The following is a 26,159-nucleotide window of genomic DNA, read 5'->3' on the forward strand; positions in this document are numbered from 1 at the left end:
ATATATTTAACACAAAATAATGAAAACGAATATGATAAAGGGTGGCGAGGTTAAAAAAATAATTTTTTTTAAAGAAATAGTTTGGGTGGAGGCAAAAAATAGATTTAAATTTTGTTAAAAAAAATTAGTTCTTTTTTTTGTGTGTGTGGTGTGGGGGGGGGGAGAAGGTAGGGGGTGGGGTGGCGTAAGAAAATTTTCTTGAAAGTTTTAAAAAATAATTTTTAAAATCAAAAAAGAAATTAGTTTGGGGGTGGGGGGGCTAGTAGGTGGTGGTGGGTGGGTTGGGGATGAGGTTGGGTAAGAACCAAGTTTTTGAAATATTTAAAAAAAAAATTGGGTGGGGGGTTTGGTGGGGGATGGGGTGGGGTGAGGTTGGTAGGATGAGGGGTGGAGTAGGAGGTGGAGTTAAATAATATAAGATGAAGGAAAAAATAAGATTATCTAATATTAAATAAGGGCATAATGGAAAAAAAATAAGCAAACCATAGGATACCACCAAATCGGTGGTTACATAAAATGGGGGTTTTTATGGTTATCAAACCATGCATTTTAAGAAAGTTAATACATAAAAATAACCCTAAACTAGACATCAAATTGTTAATAAAATAATTTTCTTCCTACTATTTTATCATAATTATGCCATGTAGTTATATTAAGTTGTAAAATTCATATAAATTCTAACAAAATCAATAAAATAATAGATCAAATAAATATAATCGAATTTATTTTTTATAGTAACAAATTTCATTTCTTTTTGGTGTTTTGAGACAAGACACCGATGACAGGTGCAAAGTTTGAATGCTTTTCTGAGTATGCTACGGATGTGTTTGGTAATGGAATCCCAAAAAAAAATATTTTCCAAGAAAATAAATTGTTTCTTACTTATTTTCTTGTGTTCGTAACACAAATAAAAAAAAATTCTAAAAGTATTTGTATATATTTAACACAAAATAATGAAAACGGATATGATAAAGGGTCGCGGGGTTAAAAAAATAATTTTTTTTAAAGAAATAGTTTGGGGTGAGGGTAAAAAATAGTTTTAATTTTTGTTAAAAGAAATTATTTCTTTTTTTTTGTGTGTGGGGGGGAGAGGAGGGGGGGAGGCGAGGGAGGAGATGGTGGGGGGTGTAAGAAAAGTTTCTTGAAAGTTTTACAAAATAATTTTTAAAATTAAAAAAAAAATTAGTTTGGGGGGTGGGGGGGCTAGTAGGTAGTGGTGGGTGGGTTGGGGATGAGGTTGGGTAAGAACCAAGTTTTTGAAATATTTAAAAAAAAAAAAAAAATTGGGTGAGGGGTTTGGTGGGGGTGGGGGTGGGGTGAGGTTGGTGGGGTGGGGGGTTGGAGTAGGAAGTGGAATTAAATAATATAAGATGAATGAAAAAATAAGATTATATAATATTAAATAAGGGCATATTGGAAAAAAAAATAAGCAAACCATATGATACCACCAAATCGGTTGTTACATAAAATGGGGGTTTTCATGGTTATCAAACCATGCATTTTAAGAAGAGTTAATACATAAAAATGACCCTAAACTTGACATCAAATTATAACTTTGACCTTAAACTTTGATAGTGCACAAATAGGATCTTTAACTATTCAAAACCTGAACAAATATGACCTCCAATTTTGCAACCCCATGCGTGCGTCTCACTCGCGTCTACGTGGAAAGGTAATCCAATCATACGGTGCCACGTTGTTAAAAGGGCTGACTTGGAAAGAGGTCATATTTGTGTAGTTTTAAATAGTTAAGATCATATTTGTGCACTGTCAAAGTTTTCCTTTTCGTGTTAAAACGACATCGTTTTTATTATTATTATTATTATTATTATTATTATTATTATTATTATTATAATTTTTTTATTTATTTCTATAATAGCAGCACCTATTTTTTTTTTAATTTAAAAAAAATATTATTATTATTATTATTTTATTTATTTCCATAGCAGCAGCACCTAGCTTTTTTTTAATTAAAAAAAAACAGCTACCAGCAGGGATCAAACCGACACAGTAGGACGAAGGAAGCACCTAAGAAGAGCAAATAACACCACTGGGCTATCTAAGTGTTGTTTCATGTGGTTCAACATATACATTTTCTATCTTATATATATACAACGTAATTTTTTTACCGAGGGGGGTTCGGATGAACCCCATGGCAACCATGTAGGTCCGCCCCTCGTTAATTTAATAATGTTAATTTAATAACAATTTAATTACGTTAATTTGATAACGTTAATTTAATATACTACTACTACTATCCTTAATAACATTTTATTAAAATTATAATTTTTTTATTATTAGTATAGTTTCATTTTTAATTTAATATTTAAATAAATAATATTTAGTTATATTATATAACTTAAATTCGTCCTCTATTTTATATATATGCATACCCGCTCAATTTTTTCATATGAAGCTGACCCGCCTAATTAATAAATCTTCAATATTACTCTTTTTCCGCAATGACAAAAGAAATTAGACGTCATTTTCATCTTTGAGCCAAAAATAATGAAAAAATAATAGTAAAAAGTCATTTAAAGGTCATATTTGTGCAATTTTGAATAGTTAAAGGTCATATTTGTACACTGTCTAAGTTTAAGGTTATATTTATGTATTATGCCCTTGATTTTAAACTGGACGCGCCCAATTTTGCGTGTTGAACACGCATTTTGCCACGTATGATTGGAGTTCATATTTGTGTAGTTTTGAATAGTTAAAAATCATATTTGTGCACTGTCAAAGTTTAAGATCAAAGTTATAATAATTTGATGTCAAGTTTATGGTCAGTTTTATGTATCAACTCTTAAGAAACAAGCAAAACAAACATGATTCTCTTAATAACTATACCATACCATACCATGGCAAATCACCATCCAAACAGGAGGTTAATTGTATCTAGGGGTGTACAGACCAAACCGTCAAGTTAAACCGAACCGACGAACCAAACCAAGCCGAGAAAAAGAAACCGACTTATGGTTTGGTTTGATTGGTTTGGCGTTAGAAAAAAAAAAGACCATTCTTGGTTTGGTTTAGTATTTAAAAAAAAAAAAGTCAAACCGAATCCGAATCAAACCGACATATATATATATATATATACATATATATATTCAAACTCTTTTATACATAAAATATTAATTATAATCTACTTTTTAAATACTTTTTCAACTAGTTTTAGTAATTTTCAATAATTTGAAAGCAGATGTAGATATATACTTACATTTGGGCTTTTAAGTTGTAATATTTGTCCATTAATTGCTAATTAAATGATCGAAAACCCAATATAAACTTAAAACCTAAACTTTTCACTCTTCATCTCACTTTTTAGTTTCAATTTTTAGTTTAAAGAGAGTTTTTCGCTCCTCATTTTTTCATAATTATGGTTTTTCATTAGCACATGAGCGAAAACATATTTGATCTAGTTTTCGATCACAACATAATTGCAAAAACTAAAGATTATAAAGAAAACGAAAAAATCAAAAAACCCAAATAAACCAACTAAAACCTAAACCGAAAAAACTAATTTTATGTTGGTTTGATTTGGTTTATAGTTTTAATAAACCGACATGATTGGTTTGGTTTTTTTTTTTAATAAAAACCGAACCAACCGGACCTATGTACACCCCTAATTGTATCTATTCATTTGGTGAATCCACATCTATTTGCCTAGCCAGTTTATTCAAAACTGGTGAAATAATAGCAACTAACTGTTGTCACATGGAAGTGCGATAGATAAAAGAGCAGTTACAGAGACACGAATTGACTAACAAAAGAACATATACCAAGAGAAGCAGAAGAAAGATTGGATACCTTTGTGGAATGGTAGATTCTTGTGATAATGCCTTCTCTAGTCTCTCTTCAAATGGTGTTGCATGCCAACTTACTTTCTGATCCTGCCAAGTCGAGTCATCAGCTTTAAAGTTACTGAGTTATGCAGCTCAGAGTTGAGATGTCAACAGAAAACAAGGATAAAAGAGAAGGCTAAAAAACTAAGCAGGACAAACCTCCTTATACTTGTTAGTTGAGTTAGGAATCCAATTTTCATCTTCTTTCCAGTGAGCAGCAACCAGTCCAAGTATAGGCCTATCTCCAGGTGTTCTGTCATAATGAACACGGTTACTGTAAACAGAACTATTGTGCTGCTTACCCTCATCTTGATTGATTGAAGATGGTTTCAGCCACGAAAACAAGCTGGCTTTTACTTTTGAATCTTTATCAGCTGAAGCTTTTCTTGATGCAAACATTCCCAGTTCGGACAAAAAGCTTGCTTCATTTGGCGGTTCACCAGATTCTGTCATTTTACTGGACCATAATTTGGATTTAGAATCTTCATCAGACAACTCCTCCAGCTGTGATGCTAGGGTTTAAAACTGGATAAACATATTGAGACCTGTTCCGAGCAGTTTTTCCTTTTGCAATGTTGTCTAACTATGCTGGAAAACAGTTCCTGGTGTTTGCATTTCATCACTTAGTTTTAGTGGAGTTGGGTAGGGAGAATTCTTCAATGCATAGTAATTGCCAGAAAACTCGGCCTGCTTTGGCTTTTCACTGTCAGCTGCAGATGAAGTACTTTTGGATGAGACTGCAGACAGATCAGACTTACAATCAAAGCGAACAATTTTGTTCGTGTACCCCCTGGGAGCAGAGGCTGGAGAAACTTCTGAAGCTGCGTCTCTATGAGCTTGATTAGAACTAACCTCAATGGATGTCGGGGTTTTAGGATACCCACTACCATGAATAGAGCTCTTCGGCAAACTTACATCACTTTGTCCATCCGCCATGCAACTACAGCGATATAAGACAATATAAGATGTAAAATATACAGACACACTTGCTAAATGAATACTTCCCATTAAAATAGCAAGGGACATTTAAAATGGAATTTTATCCATAAGTAACTTCTTTACACCATAATTATAGGGATTGGCTGAAGAAATGCTATATGTAAATCGACCAGCATCTTTTTAGACCAAATTCTACCTGCTAGATGTATGAGCCAAGGAACCAGATTGTTTTTCCCGTCCATTGCTTTTAATAGGTGTAATAGGGTGATCAGGTAGCAAATCCAGGTTGAGCTTTTCAACAACAACATCAGGCCAAGACTTGAATTTTAAAGGTTCATCTCCTTTTGAAGCTGATAGATCTTTGCATTTAGCCAAGCCTTTTCGAATTTCAGCAGGAGTCTCAGGTAAAGTTCCAGAAGCTTTAAGAAACTAGGCCTGCATAATAACAAGACAAATTTAGACAACGCAAAAATCATCACAAAATAGGCGGGGGAACCTCAAACTGGAGGTAACCGGACTTGATGGTTACTATCTTAAGAAAGTTGCAGAAATTATCAGTGTCCAAAACTAAAAGAAATATGAGGCAGTCTGTTAATCAAAAGTCACAACAATTAGCAAATCAAAGAAGTACAAGAATGCTGCATTACTCAGGCCTCTAAATGACTAATCACACCATACATAGCATTGGATCTAAATTCACAAACCTTCAATTCATGTCGATAAAACCTTTATACTGTATTTTCCAAAGTGTAAAGTGATATAAATCCAAACAGAGTTAACAAAAAACATGCAAAGGTCATAATGATCAACAAGCTTCATAAAAATATTCAAAAGGATGGTAAAAGATTGACAATTCACTGAGCGTAAACCAAATTGCACAACAATCAATAGAAACAGCTAATAACTCCATTAACAAATGTTAGATCTAAGAGAAAATTCATTCAAGAATAAATAAAAATGAACTCAATTCCAGTAATAGGAGGCAGACTAGGGGCTGGCAGGCATGCCCCCACCTCCTTAATTTTGAAATTGGAAGATATAACATCTAATAGGATGAAATATGATTTAGAAAAAAAGAAGGGAGAGTAGATGGTAACCAAGAACAAAAATTGCTTTCTCTATTGGTTTGATTCACCACTAGATTGAACTAGACCATCGGCACCCCATTGTTGCCTGATTACCTATGTCAGTTGCATTAAACTTTATTATCTGCACAAAGGAGCAGGTGCTATCCTACATAATTAAAAATGTCTTCTTTCTATATACAGATTTCTGCATCTACTCTGACTGGAAATTTTGATGTGCTACCTAATGCGCACTGTTTAACTTTCACAAAACCATATCTCCAAGAAATTGAACATAAAAATGATTCCCAAACTCTATTCAAATTTCACAAGAGTGGAAGTGTTTCAATACGAGGGAAATATCAGGTACTAAGAAATGAACATCTCTACCATTTGAAGAATACAAATTATAGGCAGGTGAATAACCCCTATATTCTCATCTTTCTTATAGTTGGTCGATTTGAAATGGTTAATTTAGCTGCTTTAGAGTATGAAAAGGATGCCTTCTTGTACTATCTTGACAAGTGTATTAACTCTTCAAATCTTGCGTTATCTTGTCAATTGTATTAACTTATCGATGGATCGGATGCCTTCTTGTACCATATATATCAGTTATATTTCAGCACTTAGTTCTTATATATGAAATATACCTACATTTCCGCATAAGAACAAAACTCCTAAGCTCACTAACATGGAAATTAAAACATGAAAATTAGTGGAAATTATAGTTGATTTTAAGTAGCCTATCCTCTTAAGTAAGAGGAGAATAGCAAGGAATTTCATCTTTTCTCTGCTTTTATCAAACCTAGAGGTGGCAATTTCAGCCCATATTTGTAAAAAGAGTCCATTTAACCCATATTTAGTGAATTGGATCACTCATATTTCAAATAGGTAAATATGGACTTCAACTCATTTTAAAAGCTCATACAAATATGGACAAAATGGGTAAAATATGGGTATCCATTTAAACACAGAGATCACCCATCTATGCTTAAAGTTTCAGTTTTTTTTCTTTTCTAGTTTCTTTTCTTCTTTTTTTTCTTTCTTTTTTCCTTTAATTTACTTTTTTTCTTTTTCATTTTTTTTATTTTTTTACTCATTCCTTATAATTTCTTTTTTTTCTTTCTCATTTTTTCATCTATTTTTTATTTTTATTTCTTTTTTCTTTGTATTCTTTTTTTTTTTTTTCGCTTTCCTCTTTCTCATTCTTATTTCATCATTCATATTCGCTTGAGACCTACATGGGTTAATAAATATAAGCTTCTAATTATCCCATTTAGCCTATATAATTCATAACATCTCTTATCAATTAAATATAATCCATAGTCTCACTCCTTTATTATTATTTTTTCTATCTTTTATTTCTCTTTCTGTTTTTTCTTCTTCTTTTTTTCTTTCTTTTTTCCTTTAATTTACTTTTTTTTCTTTTTCATTTTTTTCACTTATTTTTTACTCGTTTCTTACACTTTTTTTCTTGGTTCTTTTTCATCATTTTTTTCTTTTTCAATTTTATTTCTTTGCATTCTTTTTTTTTTCTCAATTTCCGTTTCCCCTTTTTTCATTCTTGATTTGTCATTTTTGTCATTTTTCTTATTTTTTTATATTCTTTTCCTCATCTTTTTTTTTGTCATTGCATTTTTTTTTTTTGTCATTGCATTTTATATTTTTTACTTTAAATTTATTTGTATCATACTATATATTTCAAATAAATTTATTATTTGTATTTGAATAGTTTAGTTGTCAATATGTGCAATTTATTATTTGTATTTATATACAAATACATATATGAATTAAAATCAACATAAGTTGTGGTGCAGTGGATGGGGCTGTTCCACCCTTAACCAAAGGTCGAGGGTACGACCCTAGTTATGGAGAAAACTCTGTTGGGAGCGCTGCCACTTTAATAGTCCCTGCAACGCCCGATCCAAATTAGTCGGGACTCCAATGCAGGCACCGGACACCGGATGAAAAACCAAAAAAAAAGTATATGAATTAATTGTATTTTCTTGTGACTAAAATATATATGACTAAGCATCCACATAACCCTCGAATTATAAATGTTGGGCGAATATAAATCAACATGCGCTTATGGTATTTTAGTAATCATAAAAAAAAAAAAAGGAAATCAAAAATAGAAAAAAAAAAAAGTAGAAAGACAGGTAGAAGTTAGAGATAGAAAAGAGAAAAAAGAGTACAGAAAGAATTGAAGAAAAAAATATAAAAAAAATCAAAAAGAAAAAATAATGAAAAAGGAGAAAAGGAAAAAAGAAAAAAGATGATGGTGAAAACAAATATACTGAGTGGTTACGATATTTTAATCATCATTCATAATTTATACTCGACTTAACCATATTCTTCGAAAATAAAAAAAATATAAAACATAAAATACAACCAAAAAAGAAAAAAATGAGAAAGAAGTAAAACAAAAAAATAGAAAAAAAGGAGACTAAAAAGAAAAGGAAAAAAAAAGAAAAAAGAAAAGAGAAACAAAGGGCAGAGGGTAGAGAGAGAAGAGATAGAAGAGAGAAAAAAAAATGAAAAAAGAAAAAAAAAACTAGAGGCTACATATAAAAGAGAAAAAAAACTAGAAAGAAAAAACTAAAAATAAAAATATATAGAAGTTTTAAGTTTTGACTTAGAGTTGAAGTGAGTCGAAACTATTTTTACCCAATCCATATTAGACCAAATTCATATTTACCCATATTTATACGTGGACGGATTGCAATTCAAACCATTTTTGCTCAATCCATATTTAACCCGTCCAAATCCAATCCAATCCGCCCATTTGCCACCCCTAATCAAACCCCACATACATATGGAATTGTTGCAACTTAAATTTTATAACGGACAAAGGCTTGTTTAATCATTGAACTTGGGAAAATGAACCTGATCCCTGAGCTCTTTCGAGACCAGCTCAGACTTAGGTGTTCCTCCATCTTGATTAGCCCTTTCTGTTTCGCGCAAATCATCATCCTCGCCTTTTCTGACATCGTCTGCATAAACTTATGAGCATGAAAATATTTAATGAATCGACTAGAGGAAGGAAAAATCAGTTCAATTTGGCTAATTTCTGTGATAACTGATAAGATTTCTAAGACATAAAAATAAACAATAAGCTACCTTCAGAGTTGAAAAGTGAAGATAATGGACTCCTATTGCGAAACGCCACAGGTTCCTGATCAAATAACAAAAATAGCAATGTGAGGAATTTTGGATTTCTTCCATATCTAGCAGCGTTACCACAATCCGGTAGCTATAGTCTATAGATAGAATGATCAGAAATTCATCGTTATATAAAGTAGCTTTAAACGGAAAATTCATCCTTATTAGCCACTGAGAAATCAATCGACAGAAAGAAAGACGAAACATTATAGTAAATAGCACTCACTTTGTCCCAATTCCTGTGACACAACTAGAATTTCGAGATTCAAACTTCTAAGCTTTTAACAATGATTCAAACATAGAACCTTTAAGATTGTTAAAATAGAACTTATGTATTTGTAAGAAAAACATTAAAAGTACCACAAATCATAATAATCAACAACTTAAAATATCTAAATACATATAAGGAAATTCTGGACAAAGAAAAACTTAGTTAACTCTCCAAATTCCAACTTTGCCACGTAAATTGAGACAGAAGGAGTATCTTTTTCATTCTCCTTTACTAAAATTTCTTCAGCAATCAAACTAAAGAAAAGTAGAATTTCGGTCACAGAGCATCTAGATCGACTCATTTTCTTTTTCATTTTCATCAAAATTTCACCAGTAAAAATCACAAAAAATGCGTAAATAAAGACGTATATACGACCTTAGGAGCTATATAGCAGCCGCATCGTTAAGCATCCATAAAGCGAAAATTCACAAAAAAAAAAAAAAAAGATAGCAACACTAAATTAAGGACTAAAAACAGAACAAAATAGAGAAATGGATTAGAACGAATAATAAGATTTTTTAAAAAAAATGAACAATGAACCCTCAGATAGTAGAATCATCATCAGGTCGAGGGGGAAGCCATTGAAGATCTGGATAGCATACAGAGAGAGACGGGATGAAGAGGAGCGAGCAGGAAAATCGAGAGGGGAAAATTATTTCAGATTGAAAACTATTTAATCCCATCATGATTTTTAAATTTGGATTCAGTGTTTTCGTTTCCACATGGTTTTCCCTTCTTCTCCATTTTCGCCACTTCAAGCTCCTCTTCTCCGAACGCCGTTTGATTTTCATATGACATCCCCAATTTCTTCGCTTGGGAGTGTCATTGCCCTAATATACGTATAAATAGGGTTTCCTTTTCTTTGTTGTGGATTGACTCTTTTACTTAGTTGTAACGAACGATAAATAGAATGATAAAAATGTTATTGATTTATTATTATTGGATTATTGAGTTAATAGTTTTTTAATGATTTTATAAAAAATAATTATTGAATTATTGGTTCGATTTGATTTTTCTTATTAGCTTATTGGGTAAACCGATAACCCAATAAGAATAAATCTCTCTATATATAGAGATATAGATATATGACTTATTATATATTTCTCTTAATTTTTCTTTAATCTCTACAAATTAACAAGCATATTATTAAATAGGTTTATACAAACTCTTAATTTCTTTTAGCAATATTTAGTTCAAATTTGAAGATTCTTGTAAATTAAAACACATTATATAGGATTTTTGTTTGCAACTAAGATTTGATTTTTTTTTTCGTGTTAGTTACTACTATTTCTATTTTATGAGTATTTTTGTATCGGTTAAACCGAAATCAAACCGTTAAGGACTAAAAATCGATAAACCGAAAATCGATAAAAAATATCTTATTGGTTTGGTTATTGATTTAGCATATTTAAAAATTAAAAATCGATAAACCGAATCGATAATGTATAAAACCGAACCGAACCGTCCAATGCACACCCCTACTTTTTAACCCTTTTTTGCTTTTTTGGTATAAATCAATAATTCTTTCAATAATAAAAAGATGTAGATTTATTACTTCCACCGTTTCTAATCAGATGTCGTCCTTATTAAAAACTAGTATATATATTCATGCAATGCGTGAATAATATTAAAATTTAAATTTATCAATTATATTAACAAAGCTTCTACTTCCGTAGTTATCTATTGTTCTCTTTTATTCATTCTTCTTGATCTATTTCGTAAGTCAATATCAACAACAAAATCGTCACTAAAAAATAAGAATCAACTTTCAAGGACACTTCTTCATAAATTGAACAATAGAAACGATATTAATTTGAAATTGACTTACTGATGAATTTTTTACATATTGAACTCATCAGTTCAATCATCATTGGTTTCTTTTTCTCCTTATCTTCTTATAAGATGTTAGCATTTGTAGTAAGAGGCGAAGAGCGTGAGAAGTAGATAGAACCAAATCTATATAAAACAATCATGTAACTGGAAAAAAAAAAGATTTATGTTTATAATCCTAAATTCAGAATAAATAAATTAAAATATCTCAATGTCTATAAATTTTTATAATCAGCCTAAAAAGATAATATTTGAATGTGATATTAAATACATAAATCAGACAATTATGAATTTCATACTATTGAACAAAATACAAAAAAGAAACTATAAAATAAAATAACGTTAAGAACAAGAACAAAAAATCAAATATATATTTTGAAAAACTTAAATTTATCAACTATATCAATTATAACAAAACTTCTACTTTCGTAGTTATCTATTGTTCTCTTTTCTTAATTCTTCTCTATCTATTCTGTAAGTCAACATTAATAACAAAATTGACACTAAAAAATAAGAATCAACCTTCAATGATACTTCTTCATAAATTGAACAATAAAAATGATATTAATTTTAAATTGGCTTACCTATGAATCTTTTACTTTTTGAAGTCGTCGTTTATATCATTACTGATTTCTTTTTTTTTCTTTATCTTCTTCAAAGGTACTACTATTTATAGAATTGTAGTAAGAGGCGGACAGTGTGAAAAGTAAATAGAGATAATATCAACCTTCACCCCCCTCCCCCATCTCCCTCCCTTATTAATATTTTCTAATATCTAGTATTTTCAAATTTAAGTATTTCTAATCTCTTAAATTTAAATACTATCATATTATTTTGTTTAAAAAAATCTTAATCCTTACTTTTTTTCAAATGTAATGTATATTTATCTCATAACCTATTCATTTGAATTTGAATTGAGATAAATATTAAAAATGAAATAATAATAATAATAATAATAATAAGAAGAAGAAGAAGAAGAACAACGGCGGCAGCGACGACAATGACGACAATAATAACAACAACAACCACCATTCGAGCAACAACAACAACAACAATTCGAGAAGAGAGTAAATATGTACATTAGACGTAATATTGTTCTAAAGTCGTCTTTATGCTTAAGAGAAATATGTATGTTAAAAACATAAAAAGGTGATATAATAATATTTGTGTACATACAAATATATTTGTGTTCATTCTTTACAAAAATAATTTGACAAATCTCCTTTATATATTTCGATTCTCCACTGTACTCGTTACAATAACAACAACAACAACAACAAATCTAATGTATTCCCACAAAGTGGGATCTGGGAAGGGTAAAATGTACGCAGTCCATATTGCTACATTCAAAGAAGTAGAGAGGTTGTTTCCAATAGACCCCCGGCTCAAGATAAATAATAGTGCATAAACATGAAGCAGAATGGATGGCATAAAAGAAATAAAGAATAAGAAATAATAAAAATAGATATCAGAAAAATACGAAATAAGAGAAATAAGAGCAATATGAAATAAGAGATAAGAAATAGGACACCCACCTAGTAGTAACATACACTCATTGGTCCACCACACCCAAACTCTCCTGACTAGAGGCTCCTACCTATTAACACAATCCTAGGATTACTAACCCGGCTATACAAGAGCTCTCCTAACTACTTGATACCACCCACACACTCACATTAACCTCCTACCCTTATCCGCGACCTCCACACCTTCCTATCTAGGGTCATGTCCTTAGTAAGTTATAGCTACTTCATGCCATATCTAATCACCTTCCTCCAGTATTTCTTCGTCCTACCTCTACTCCTCCTAAAGCCATCTAAATCAGCTTCTCATACCTATTAACTGGGGCATTCGTGCCCCTCCTCATCACATGCCCAAACCATCCCAGCTTTCCTTCTCGCATCTTGTCCTCCACCAAAGCCACTCCCACCTTCTCGCGGATACTCTTATTCCTAACTCTATCCTCTCTAGTAAGTCCACACATTCAACATAATATTCTCACTTTCTCCACCTTCAATCTTTGAATATGGGAGTTCTTGACTGGCTAACACTCCGCTCCATAGAGCATGGCCGGATGGACTGCCACTCTGTAGAAATTTTCTTTAAGCTTAAGGGGCACTTTTTTATCACACAACACTCCCGGGGTGAGCCTCCACTTCATCCAACCTGCTCAATACGTTTAGAGACATCCTTATCAATCTCGTCATTCCCCTGAATCATAAACCCAAGATACTTAAAAATATTCCTCTTACAAACATCTTGGGAATCCAACCTCACCACCACTTCGTCTTCCTGCCTCAAGTCACTAAACTTGCATTTCATATATTCCGTCTTAGACCTACTCAACATGAACCCCTTAGATTTAAGGGTTTGCCTCCAAACCTCCAATTTTTCATTCGCCCCTCTCCCTCCCCCCTTGTATCTCATTAATCAGCACTATATCATCCGCAAATAACATATATCAAGGCACCTCAATTTGAATACTCCACGTCAACACATCCATCACCAACGCAAATAGGAACGAACTAAGAATTGATCTCTGATTGATACAAGATCGACAAGGAAGACACTAACATGCACCAAAAACATTCCACAATTTGAAGAATCAAGGACCCCTTTTGGTGACCACTCTCAAATTCGCTACACAATAACAATAATGAAGAAACTTTCAAGGTGTGTATCACACCAACAGCCAACCCAAACTAATATTATCAATAGAAGAGGATGAAATAAGATTAACAACAATAATATGGAAACAACAACTACAAACGGCTTATAATAACAAGAGACAATGGTTAGAAGAATTATAACAAGACTAAGATAGAAAGATAGACAAATAGAGATGTAGTCTTACAAACCCAAGAGCCTATTCCACTCTTGGACCCTTAACACCACATACAACATAAACCTATCTCTTACGTGACCTCAAGGGAACGGGATCAACAAACAATCAACGTCTCAAAACTAGCTACCAATACAAGTGATATTGTAATACCCCATATATTTCTAAGCTAGAAAATAAACCATTGTTCCTATGTATGAAACCTCCTATCCTGTGAATCATATTTGAGTACATAACTTACAATGAGTATCCTAGTGAGAAGATAGCTTATGATATATTAAGCGTGTTCATAAGAGTCACTTAGAATAAGGCAAGCTAAGAGCTTTTGAATCCATCAAGTTTTAGTGTTTGATTTCGCAAGAGTCATCTTTGAATGAGAATGAATTGATGTATATGTGGTATTTTTGGCAGATTTATACCGACCAAATTGTAGAGAATTGAATTAGCTTTTCAATGATACCAATTTTACCAAAATCTGACACCCGAGCAAGAAGTTATGGGTTTGCAAAGTGGAGTGTGTCGCCTAACAAATCGCCTAAAGCTACTAGAATGGTTATGCCATAAGTTGTGCGACGCACAACCTAACTTATGGCATAAGTTGTGCGATGCATAACCTAACTTATGCCATAAGTTGTGCGATGCATAGCCTAGCTTACGCGATAAGTTGTGCACCACATATCTTATGGCCCAAGTGATGTAAACACCCCATTTTTGAGTTATTTTAAGGGCAAAATGGGTATTTCTGAGAATGCTCAAACTATACCTCTCTTACGAGAATATAAGCGATCGTTGTCAATATATAACCTAACTAGGTTGGGGTCGAATCCCACAAGGAATATGGTGTGAATCTAAGTTATCTGCGGGTTAATCAACTGATAGTTAGCAGTTTCCTGTGAATGGGGGTTTTTGGAAAGGTAGCAAATAATTACTTCTCAATTCAGTGTTTGAAATCAATATGATAAGGAAAACCAGAGTTATGTTCACAACAGATGTTGGGATTCGACAGACGCTAGTAACGGTTCAAGATTCTTGTGGTAGGTAGGAATAACAGACTATCCTTGTTGAAGTTATGTCTAAATATTTCTCAACCTATTTAGACATTTAACCACCTAATTCTCTCGAACTTAGGGAATTTATATTTCATAACAGGATGTTATCTCAAGTTAATTAATCTTGTTACAACATTAATTATTAAATGAAAGTTTAATACTTCTAAGTCCCTGTTGATAATTCACTTCTTACTAGGGTTTATTTCTTATCTTAAGCAAATCAACAGTAAGCGAGGCCTATTGTTTGCAACCAATAGTCAGCATGTAAAATTATGGAATTAACAAGAAGTTCCTACCACCGTTAGAATCTTGAACACTTAGTTACGTTACAAACCCAAACCCATAGATCCCACAACTCGGGTTAAGGGAATTTAGCTACTCATACTAACATAAGTAAGATAACAAGTTGACTTCATACTTAGATAGATGATCTTACAGCAAGATGAATAGAAACAAGTGTTTCTCAGATTTGATCCAGTAGAAAATCCCACAAATAATGGTAATAATCTATCCAAAAATAATTGTTTTGTTAAAGTCAGAAAACTAGAGAGAAAAATGCTCAAAACATCAGTTCCCCGATGATTAGAAAACCCTAACATATGCTTTAAATACTTCAGCCTAATTATGGAAACAAAATCATAGATCACAGTATTTTCTCGGACAGGCGACGACGTGTGTGACAGCTTATCAGGAGTCTGACGGCTTATCAGGAATACCGTCAGCTCCTCTTCACTTTTCATAATCTCTGTCTTGGGCTGACAATGAGGCTTGATGGCTTATCAGATATGTGATGGCTTATCAGAGATGTCGTCACTTCTTCACTTCAAACTCCATTCCCTGCCTAAGCTTAACAATGAGCCTGACGGCTTATCACACTTCTGACGGCCTATCACAGATGTCATCACTGATTCCAGCTGAAGTCCATTCTCTGTCTAAGCCTGACACAACTCTGATAGCTTATCATAAGGCTGACGACTTATTAGATAAATTGACAGCTATACTTCCTTCTCTACTTGCTCAAAAATCGACTCTTTTACTCCCATTAGTGCTGATTCTCTTGTATCTCGACTTTTACTGCAATATCAAAGAGAAAGCAATCAAAAATGATAAAAGTTGCTTAAGACTTTGCAATTATTCTCAGTTAAAAGCCTCAAATGTGTTAGCATCTGCTAACACATCAACACCCTCAACTTAAAATAATTGTTTATCCTCAATCAACTTAAACACAACCAAGAGGATACAAAGTACATTCGACAGTCAACCATCCATATTATCTCAAAGTATCTCCACCATCTCCAGCGTTAATTAATTTAAAAACAACTGTGTATATTATTAAAGAACAACAATGCGACACATAAGAATCAAAATATGGCATCAGTTCAGCAACAACAACCATGTATGTACCAAGACTACACTATCCAAATAAGTTAGCAACTTGCAACGTAACCAGTGTGACCTCACTACAAATAAGTCTCACTTCACTTATATCAGACATCACATATGTAACCATGGGGACAATCAAAAGACACTCACTCTTAGAATAAAGTTCCAATCAATGTATGTTGAATACCATAGGCTTTCCCTTATTTTCATTACCAAGATTTTTGTACAGGTCAGCTAGGATCACTATAGGTCATCTCTTTGGCTTGTAATGTAGGATAGGGGCTGGTATGATACTCGATGATATTTAAAGTGACTAAAACTTCTTGACGCTACCCTGGATTTTGGGGTCTCACTCATTAACCTTTTTCTATTCTTCTCTTTTCTTGATCACACATATTCATGATGGGTGCAGTCTTTTCTACAATCACTTTTTTTCACAATTTTTTTTTTCTTGTTCTTTTCTACCGCACCCAGCTTTTTATTCTTTTTTTTTATTCTACCTTTCTTCATACTTATTTTATATCACTCACCCCTATAATAGCCACCCTCAACTTAGGCTATTTGCCTAAGTCAAGGTGCACAGTGTCCAAGGAAGACCAGGGCCAAAATAGGTTCATTATGATATAAATGGGACAGTGATAGGTATCATAAAAAGAAATAGGCTATTCAGGCTTAAAATAGGGATCAAGGGATATTATTCATACATGAAAGGTCATTTAGGCTAAAGTAGGCTAATATCAAAACGGCATATGATCCTTTCCTAACCTCTATCCTTCAACCTAGGTAAGACTAACTGGGTAAGTTCTAGATTAAACATACAAAGAAGACTAAGTAAAATCTCGCACGCACATGGTACATAAGTATATCACAAGTTACTACTTATCCAGTTCATGCAATTATTTAGAAATGGTTATCAAGTCACTAGAACTAATACCATACAAAGATGCACAGTAGTCACAATTAGATGCAAATCACACAGTTAAATAATTAGACCATTTGAGAGGTGTTCACAAAATAACAAAACCATGTTAACTGCCTTAGGTACTTGTATTTCTCCTAGTCAACTACAAAATATTACAACAACAACTCACCCTACACCCTCAACTTAAAATCAAAGAAAAATTGAACTAAGGGTTAGAATATACCTGAAGTAGATTAAGCATAGGAATCATGGGTCCCTAACCCTATTGCTGCATCCTTAACTGCCTTATCTCTATCGAGAGTCTCCCCCGTTCTGATATATTTGGCCTAGCATTTGTTGGAGGCCTACTAGTTGAGGCACCTACGGCTCTCGCTTGTAGAGCCTCCTCTCATTTTTCATTGTCAGCTAGTAACTTGATCATTGCCTTCTTCGTGTCCTCTTTTTTAGCCTTCTTTCTCGCCCTCTTCTCTGTTTTTCTTTTTCAATCACTATCAGGCCTTTCTCTCTTAACCTTACCTTTTTTCTCGCCCTTCTTTTTCTTTTTCTTTATTGGTTCCCCCGTGAGATCAAGCAATGGTATTTCACCCTCAGACCCATCAATAACTGGCTCTACCGACACCATAAGTTGGTGCTACTGTAATACCCCAACATCTGCCTTTACCTTGTCCAAGGCTGCTCTAAATTGTGCAAGGTCTGAGACCAATATTTCTCTTAACCATGTATTGAAATGGTTTTCTAACTCATCAATTCGACCAGATAAGGCTTGGAAGGGCTCTAGTACGACCTTAATCCTCTTATCTATCGTAGAGGCAAATTACATAGCAAAAAGTTACAGCTGAACCTCGCACCACTTGGCTTGTTTTGCCACTCTCTTAAAATTCATTGGGTTGAATGCAAATTCTATGGTAGTCACAGCAGCTGAAGGATTTGTTTTATTTCTAGGCGTTGAATCTTCTAGTTCTGAGGATGTCGATGCTGCATCTTTAGAATCTTGCACCGCTACATTAGGTGTCGAACTAGTATCTATAACTAGTGGCTTTGTTGCAACCCCTGCTCCTCTATCAAGTGTCAGCCTCAAATGATTTTCATCATATCGGATGGGGTTGTGGGTCTTCTTGGCAGGAAATTCATTATCTATCCCTACAAATTTAGGTACATTGACTGCCTGACACAACCCCGTCATTAGACAAGGGAAAGGATATAACGTGTCGGGCCTTGAGACCTAAATTTTCATCTCCTTAGCAATGATCTCTCCAAATTTCAAGCTGAGTTTAGCTACAAGACTTGCGACTAGTATTGCTCTATCGTCTTCAAGGATGTTATCTCCCTCAGTAAGCATCAAATGGGTGCGCACTACACCCCACTAAAACCTTACCTCTTGAGTCAGGGAGGCCTTGAAAATCCTTTCATTTGGGTTGGTCAGCCATTAAGGTTTTTCTTCAGCTATGAGGGTGGCTAAATAAGAACATTGATTTGCATGATGCTTCAACTGAGCATAGAATGTAGGTAAAGTAGCCTGAGGAGTAAATTCAGTGCAATGAAGAAATCTGTTGATTATGGTTTTTGAGAGATCCACCATCATACCCTGTATTGGAACTCTATCTAACAAAGGCTGATCTACTGATCTCTCTCCTTCTTTACGCATATTCTCTAATCGATCCTGATAGTTTTCATATAACTCCTAAACTAGTGTAGGGCAAAATAAGCTTCCTCCTTTTGTAGTCCATCCCAAGTCATAGTCTCAGAATTTTTGCTTCACTTCAAGGTATTTGCTTAACCCGATAGTGATGATCTTCTTTTCTTCAAAGAATGGCCTTTTAATAGTCCTTTTTTTAGTTATGAGAAGCCCATCATAGAAGATTTTCTGTGCCTTGGGAATTTGCCACCTAGCACTATCACAAACCCGGGGTTCTTTTATTTAACCAGGGTTCCCCGAATCGAAGATTTTTCATCATCCTGTTGCTCAGCAGAAGGGGACTCAAATGATGGTCCCTTAGATTCAGGTTGCTCAGAAGCCGTACTATCAGGTGGTATTGTTGCTTCAGTATCACTTTTTTCACTCTTCTCCTCCTCAACTAGTAGAGGTGGCGAGGGCTTTTTCGGGCTTTTTTTTTCTTTGCTTCTTGAGAAGTGGCTCCTCCTCCTCATAATCAGATTCCTCATCAAAGAGTCTTTGAGGTACACTCCTCTTTTTCACTTTTTTTGTAGGTTTGGGGATCTTTTCTTTGGGTGCCATTATAAGACCTGTAGCCAAAGAAAACACTCATTTAGCACTCATGATCATACAACTCAAGAAGTTTAGTCATTAGAATTCCACATCTCTCAAAAAATGTTCACAATTATATCAGACCAAAGTTGTGATGACATGTTTTGATAGGCTATCATATTTATACTGATTTATCAGGCGTGTCGTTAGCCTTAATCAGAACAGGCTTATTTTTCCCAACTTGTAACGACATAGTCTAATAAGCTATCATATTTGTGATGACTTATCAAGTGTGTCGTTAGCCTTAAACAGAATAGGCTTATTTTGTCCAACTTGTGATGACATAGTCTGATAAGCTGCCATATTCATGATAACTTATCAAACATGTCGTCAGCTCAGAATACAACCTCCAGCTCAGTTTTAGTCTTGATTATCAAACCATTTTTTCTTAGAATTATATGGAGTTGTGTTCTTGAGCTAAGCCCTAGGTTCTCACGCATAATGCAACACTATAAACCCTAGATTCTGTTTTTCACATAATGGCAAGTTATGCTTGCCTCAATCCCTTTGAAACTAAGATTACATTAGTTGCATCACTTACCAAATAAAGAGGAGAGTTGGGTTATAAGCATACCTGATAGGCGACTTCACTTGGTTACTCGAATGAGAGGAAGTAGTAGATGAAAGAAGAGTTCTTTATCTTGATTTCAAACCCGCACTCACAAGGAATGAAGATTTTTTTTCTTTTACTTGGGAAATAATTTTGAAAAGAGTATGTAAATAAACTATGGAAGGAAAAAAAACTTAAAGAAAAGAAAAGGGATACGCGGGAAGGTAGAAAGGTTTGACTGCGGGTCGGTCGCATTTTCAATAATTGGGCCCAAAACTGCCTGACGTCTTATCAGATATGTAAATAGTCGTTGCGAATGTCGTCAACATTAGGCAGAGTGTTGCCTTCTTTTGGATTGTCTGACGACATATCTGACGGCTTATCACAATTTTGATAGCTCGTCACATATGTCGTCATCGTCACTTGGTTAACTTTCTCAATTTTTACCTATATCCCTGTATACCTATTCAGTTCATTATGCTTCCTATCTAAATAAATTAAAACAACTTGCGTTTAAACATAAAAATTTTGGGTTGCCTCCCAATAGCACCTGATTTAATGTCGCGGCATGACTAGGTTATCTTGACTACTCAGACTTCGTCAAGACACCATGCTGCTACCTCTTTCCCATCTTCATAAAACATATCCATAATTGAGAAAACACTCATCTCCTTTTGTTGTGTGATGGATGAGTGCATTTTGAAATTTGCTTCTTTGTCATTGAACCTAAACTTCAGCTCATTTAGATCTATATCCAGCACCACTCTCCCAGTTGTAAGGAATGGTCTACCTAAAATGATGGGTACTTCAAAGTCCACCTCACAGTCTAGGACTACAAAATTAGCAGAAAGTATAATGTCGGACACCTTTACCAATACATCATGTAATATTCCTACTGGCCGTTTTATAGACCTATCTGCCATCACCAACAATATATTTTTCGGGGTAGGATCCCCCAAACCTAGCATTATATACACGGCTAGCAGCATTAGATTTATGCTCTTCTCTAGATTACATAGGGCCTTAGGAAAATTGAGAGACCCAATTGTACATGGACTAGAGAATGCTCCAGGGTCGGCCTTCTTCTGTATTAAGGATTATGTAGCAATGGCACTACAAGTGGAGATTATCCACCAGCTCATAGCTTACTGCCCTCGTCACCAGATCCTTCATAAATTTAGCATATCCTGGGATTTGTTCAAGTGCCTCCACTAAAGGCACATTTATTGTTAACTACTTCAACATCGCCATGAATTTACTAAATTTTGTGTCCTCAACCTTCTTCTTTAATCTTTGAGGAAAGGGAGGCGGTGGTCTTGGGAGAGTTTTCACCACTACTTCTTTTTCCTTTTCTTTCCCTATTTCTGAAGCATCATCAGAACCATCCAGCTTCCCAGACTCTACTGGACATTCTTCTTTGGATTCATCATCTACTTCAATCACATCTTCAACTCCACCTTTTCCCATGGAAGGGCCAGGTAATATCTTGTCACTTCTAGTGGTAATCGCCATACATGATCCATCATTTTGTGGATTCTAAACCGTATCACTAGGTAATATTCCACTTTTCCTCTGGTTCAGCGCTGTGAAGAGTTGGCTCATTTACTGTTCCAGTTGTTTGATCAAAGTAGAGTGCGATTTTACCAACTGACTAATAGATGACAGATTGGTCTTCATGGTAGTCACCCCTGAGTTGGTATCCTTCACTCCCTTTAACAATTTAGCCATCATGTTCTTCATGGACATCTTTTCAAAGTTTGTTGTAGCATCCTTACAATTTCCAAGAGGGACATATAACCCGCTCCTATCATTATTACTTCTCTAAATTCCTTGCTCCTGGTTCTTATATCCAGCCTTGTCATAATAAGTCCGACCTTGATTTCCTTGGCTATTGCCTTGGAAACCTCCTTGATTATTTACATAGTTCACCTCTTCTTCTGAGTTAGACTCCACTTTGCCCTGTGATCCTACAGCCTTCACTTTCTTAGTTTTACTTTGGCTAGCAAGTCCATCTGTGTTTTTAGGTGAGCCATGTCTTGATCACGCTCCTCGTTTCTTTTGCGTTGTTCCGCAGTCATACCCATAGAAATAGTAGGGCTTGCTACCATAGAGTCTCTGGTATGCCATGCCCGACTCTATTTGGTCATTATCTCTAGCATTGGTGAAGCCTCTAGGAATGTAAGATTAACAAACAAACCACCAACAACATTATCTACAATTGGTTTTGTCATAGAGTTAAGAGCCTTGTACAAAGTCTCCATCAAGTGTATGTTCATCATATTGTGGTTCGGACACTGCGTCAGCTTCTTTTTTAATCTCTTCCAGGTTTCATGCAAGGCTTTAGTTAGGAGTTGTCTAAATTTACCGATCTCATCTCTCAACTGTACCCTCCTGGAAGATAGAAAGAACCTTTCTAGGAAAGCTCCTTTCAACTGCCTCCAGTTGGTCATAGAATCGGGTGTCAACTCATTAAGCCACAATATTGCCTCCCTAGATAGAGACAACAAAAATAATCTCAAATGGATAGCATTCTGACCCACTCTTGGGTTATCAAAAGATTTACAGATGGTAACAAAGTTCACCAGATGCAAGTTTGAATCATCCCCAAGAAGGCCACCAAACAACCCCTTCAAATTAAGGAGTTGAATCATAATACTCGTAATGTTGAATTTCGCTCCAGGTGCTAACGGTGGAGGAATAATTGTACCCGTTTAACCTTCTCCATCCATTCTATCATCGCCCTCATTGAGGTTATACTGGACTGGCTGGTGATCTTTCCTTCCTCAGAACAGACGGTTCCTATTAGCATTATATTGTACTAGTGCAGCTATTTGCTCTACACGCCTTGGGTTACCAGGGTTTAGCAACTCCTCATCTCCCAAATCTTCATCCTCTGGAATTAGATGTTGTGCTTGTTGACCTTTATTCTGCACATTCACCTGAGCTCTAGCTAAGGCTGCTAACTTATCAGCCTCCTGCTAGTTTGCCATTTTGATGATTAGTTGCGGTTCCAAATTAAATGGTAATAATAGTTCTCCAAAACTTCTGGTTCTTGGCATACACCACAAAATTCCTGCAGCAAACAAAAACAACAAATAAATGTAAAACTAGTAAACTTGACTAACAGTCAATTAGCGCACACAAACTTTAATTTATAACCGTACTCCCCAGCAATGGCACCATTTTTGATAACGCTCAAACTACATCTCTCTTACGAGAATATAAGCGATCGTTGTCAGTATATAACCCAACTAGGTTGGGGTCGAATCCCACAGGGAATATGATGTGAATCTGAGTTATCTGCAGGTTAATCAACTGATAGTTAGCAGTTTCTTATGAATGGGTTTTTTTTGGAAAGGTAACAAATAATTACTTCTCAATTCAGTATTTGAATCAATATGATTAGGAAAACCAGAGTTATGTTCACTATGGGTGTTGGGATTTGACAGATGCTAGTAACAGTTCAAGATTCTTGTGGTAGGTAGGAACAACAGATTATCCTTGTCGAAGTTATGTCTAAATGTTTCTCAACCTATTTAGACATTTAACCACCTAATTCTCTCGAACTTAGGGAATTTATATTTCATAACAGGATGTTCTCTCAAGTTAATTAATCTTGTTACAACATTAATTATTAAATGAAAGTTTAATACTTCCAAGTCCCTGTTGATAATTCACTTCTTACTAGGGTTGATTTCTTATCTCAAGCAAATCAACAGTAAGCGAAGACTATCGTTTACAATCAATAGTCAACATGTAAAATAATGGAATTAACAAAAAGTTCCTACCACCGTTAGAATCTTGAACACTTAGTTATGTTACAAACCCAAACCCATAGATCCCACAACTCGGGTTAAGGGAATTTAGCTACTCATAATAACATAAGCAAAACAACAAGTTGACTTCATACTTAGATAGATGATCTTACAACAAGATGAATAGCGACAAGTGTTTCTCAGATTTGATCCAGTAGAAAATCCCAAAAACAATGGTAATAATCTCTCCAAAAATAATTGTTTTATTAAAGTCAGAAAACTAGAGAGAAAAATACCCAATACGTCAGTTCCCCGATGATTAGAAAACCCTAACATATGCTTTAAATACTTCAGCCTAATTATGGAAACAAAATCATAGATTACAGTATTTTCTCGGATAGGCGACGATGTGTGTGACGGCTTATCAGGAGTCTAACGGCTTATCAGGAATGTCGTCAGCTCCTCTTTATTTTTGATAATCTCTGCCTTGGGATGACGATGAGGCTTGACAGCTTATCTGACATGTGATGACTTATCAGAGATGTCGTCACTTCTTCATTTCAAGCTCCATTCCCTACCTAAGCCTAACGACGAGCCTGACGGCTTATCACACTTCTAACGGCCTATCATAGATATCGTCACTGATTCCAGCTGAAGTCCATTCTCTGCCTAGGCCTGACGGCAACTCTGATAGCTTATCACAAGGATGGCGACTTATCAGATAAGTCGTCAGCTATACTTCCTTCTCTACTTGCTCCGAAATCAACTCTTTACTCCCATTATTACTGATTCTCTTGCATCTTGACTTTTACTGCAATATCAAATAGAAAACTTGTAAAAATGGCAAAATTTACTTAAGACTTTGCAATTATTCTCAGTTAAAAGCCTCAAATGTGTTAGTATTTGCTCACACATCAATTTCCCACCCCCTATATAATCTTATAACATGAGATTTAGCCTCAATTCAACCAAAATATAGTCACTTCTCTCAAAATTCTCTCAATAACAAGTTAGGGTTCTCAATTGGGGATTCAAATTCAAGAAAATTCCACCATAAATCCTCGTAGAATCATGTACTAAGGTATGCATAGTGTTCATTCATGAATTTCTTTTGTCCATGAAGCCTAAGAATCAAGTTTTAAACTATGAATTATTATATTTATGCTATGAGTTGATTATGTTCATGTGGTTGTTGTTGTATTATTCCCAAGTTGGAATCTTTATGTGTTTTTATGAAAATATGTTAGCATATGAGTTGAAAACTATGAATTTTAGTTGGTTATGATATGTTAATTTGATGATTATGCCATACCTTAATTAATGCAACCTAAGTGTTTCATAAAATTCCTAAGAGACCAGAAATTGTGTAATATAGCTCAATTGTGATTTATGTGATGGATTCATATTTTACCCTTATGTCCAAATGACTCTCATGCTATTGATGTGCAATGTAGATGTTTGTTGGAATGCTCATGATATTAGAGTATGAAATTTTAACATTGAGTATATGTATTCCTACCATGTACAAGATTATGATAACCATGTACTTCATGAAATCCCCAACTTATTGTATTATGGATTATTGATGTTAGTCATGTATTCAAGAATATCATGCCTTGTCAATTTCCTCTTATCGAGTCTTGGGGGTACTTGTACCCGATAATTTAGTTGTGTGCCTAGAGCCAGTGTTATGTTTTCACGATATCCTCAGTCAAGCCATGTTCAGTAGAATTCTGTCAGTCATGTGACTCAAGAAAACTCAGTAAACTCAGTAATTCCAGTAATCTCAAAAAGCTCAGTAATTCAGTAATCTCAGTAGTATTTCGCCAGTCAATGGAACTCAATGAACTCAGTCCAGTTCAGTTCAGTTAATCATGTTCAGTGTCTATTCAGATGGGAGTAGGATTTAGCACCGAGTGAACCCAAGGATGAGGACACACACTGACAGTTGAGGGTGTGATCCTTTGAACCAATCCTTACATTCTAGAACTATATAGCCAGCATAGGTTGAGACATCAAAACTAACAGATAAGGGTTGATGAGGTGGATAAACACTGTCAAATGAAGGTCCCACCATTCTCTTTTGGGAAACTTCCAGATGAGTGTCACCCACAGCTTATTTTTACCAGTGGCGCGGTATTGACACCCTTCTAATTGGGGTTATAGATTGGACCCCAACTCAGCTATATTGCATTATTTGGGGCATGTCGGTTAGATAACAATTTCTTATAGTCTCAGTTTCAGTAGAAAAACTGAGATAGTTCTTTAGATTTTAGGACTGTCA

General features: G+C 34.5%; 2 protein-coding genes across 2 annotated transcripts in view; both read right to left on the bottom strand.

The window, feature by feature from the left end:
- LOC107878018 (protein JASON) overlaps positions 1-10,144 on the bottom strand; it is an 11,211-nt gene extending 1,067 nt beyond the window's left edge. The window contains 8 exon segments of the mRNA XM_016724873.2: positions 3,808-3,890; positions 4,002-4,356; positions 4,358-4,439; positions 4,442-4,782; positions 4,978-5,216; positions 8,732-8,838; positions 8,966-9,020; positions 9,654-10,144. Of these exon segments, the coding sequence (XP_016580359.2) occupies positions 3,808-3,890; positions 4,002-4,356; positions 4,358-4,439; positions 4,442-4,778 (857 nt within the window). The 5' untranslated portion in view covers positions 4,779-4,782; positions 4,978-5,216; positions 8,732-8,838; positions 8,966-9,020; positions 9,654-10,144.
- Positions 10,145-20,710: 10,566 nt separating this feature from the next.
- On the bottom strand, positions 20,711-21,587 carry LOC107876595. Its single transcript, XM_047394022.1, has 3 exons — positions 21,459-21,587; positions 21,270-21,353; positions 20,711-21,205 (listed from the first exon to the last, which is right to left on the bottom strand). Exons 1-3 carry the CDS (start codon positions 21,585-21,587, stop codon positions 20,711-20,713), a joined length of 708 nt encoding a protein of 235 aa, XP_047249978.1.
- Between the last annotated feature and the right edge of the window lie 4,572 nt (positions 21,588-26,159).

This window comes from Capsicum annuum, chromosome 7 (genome assembly GCF_002878395.1).
Source record: "Capsicum annuum cultivar UCD-10X-F1 chromosome 7, UCD10Xv1.1, whole genome shotgun sequence".
NCBI classification, from domain to species: domain Eukaryota; kingdom Viridiplantae; phylum Streptophyta; class Magnoliopsida; order Solanales; family Solanaceae; genus Capsicum; species Capsicum annuum.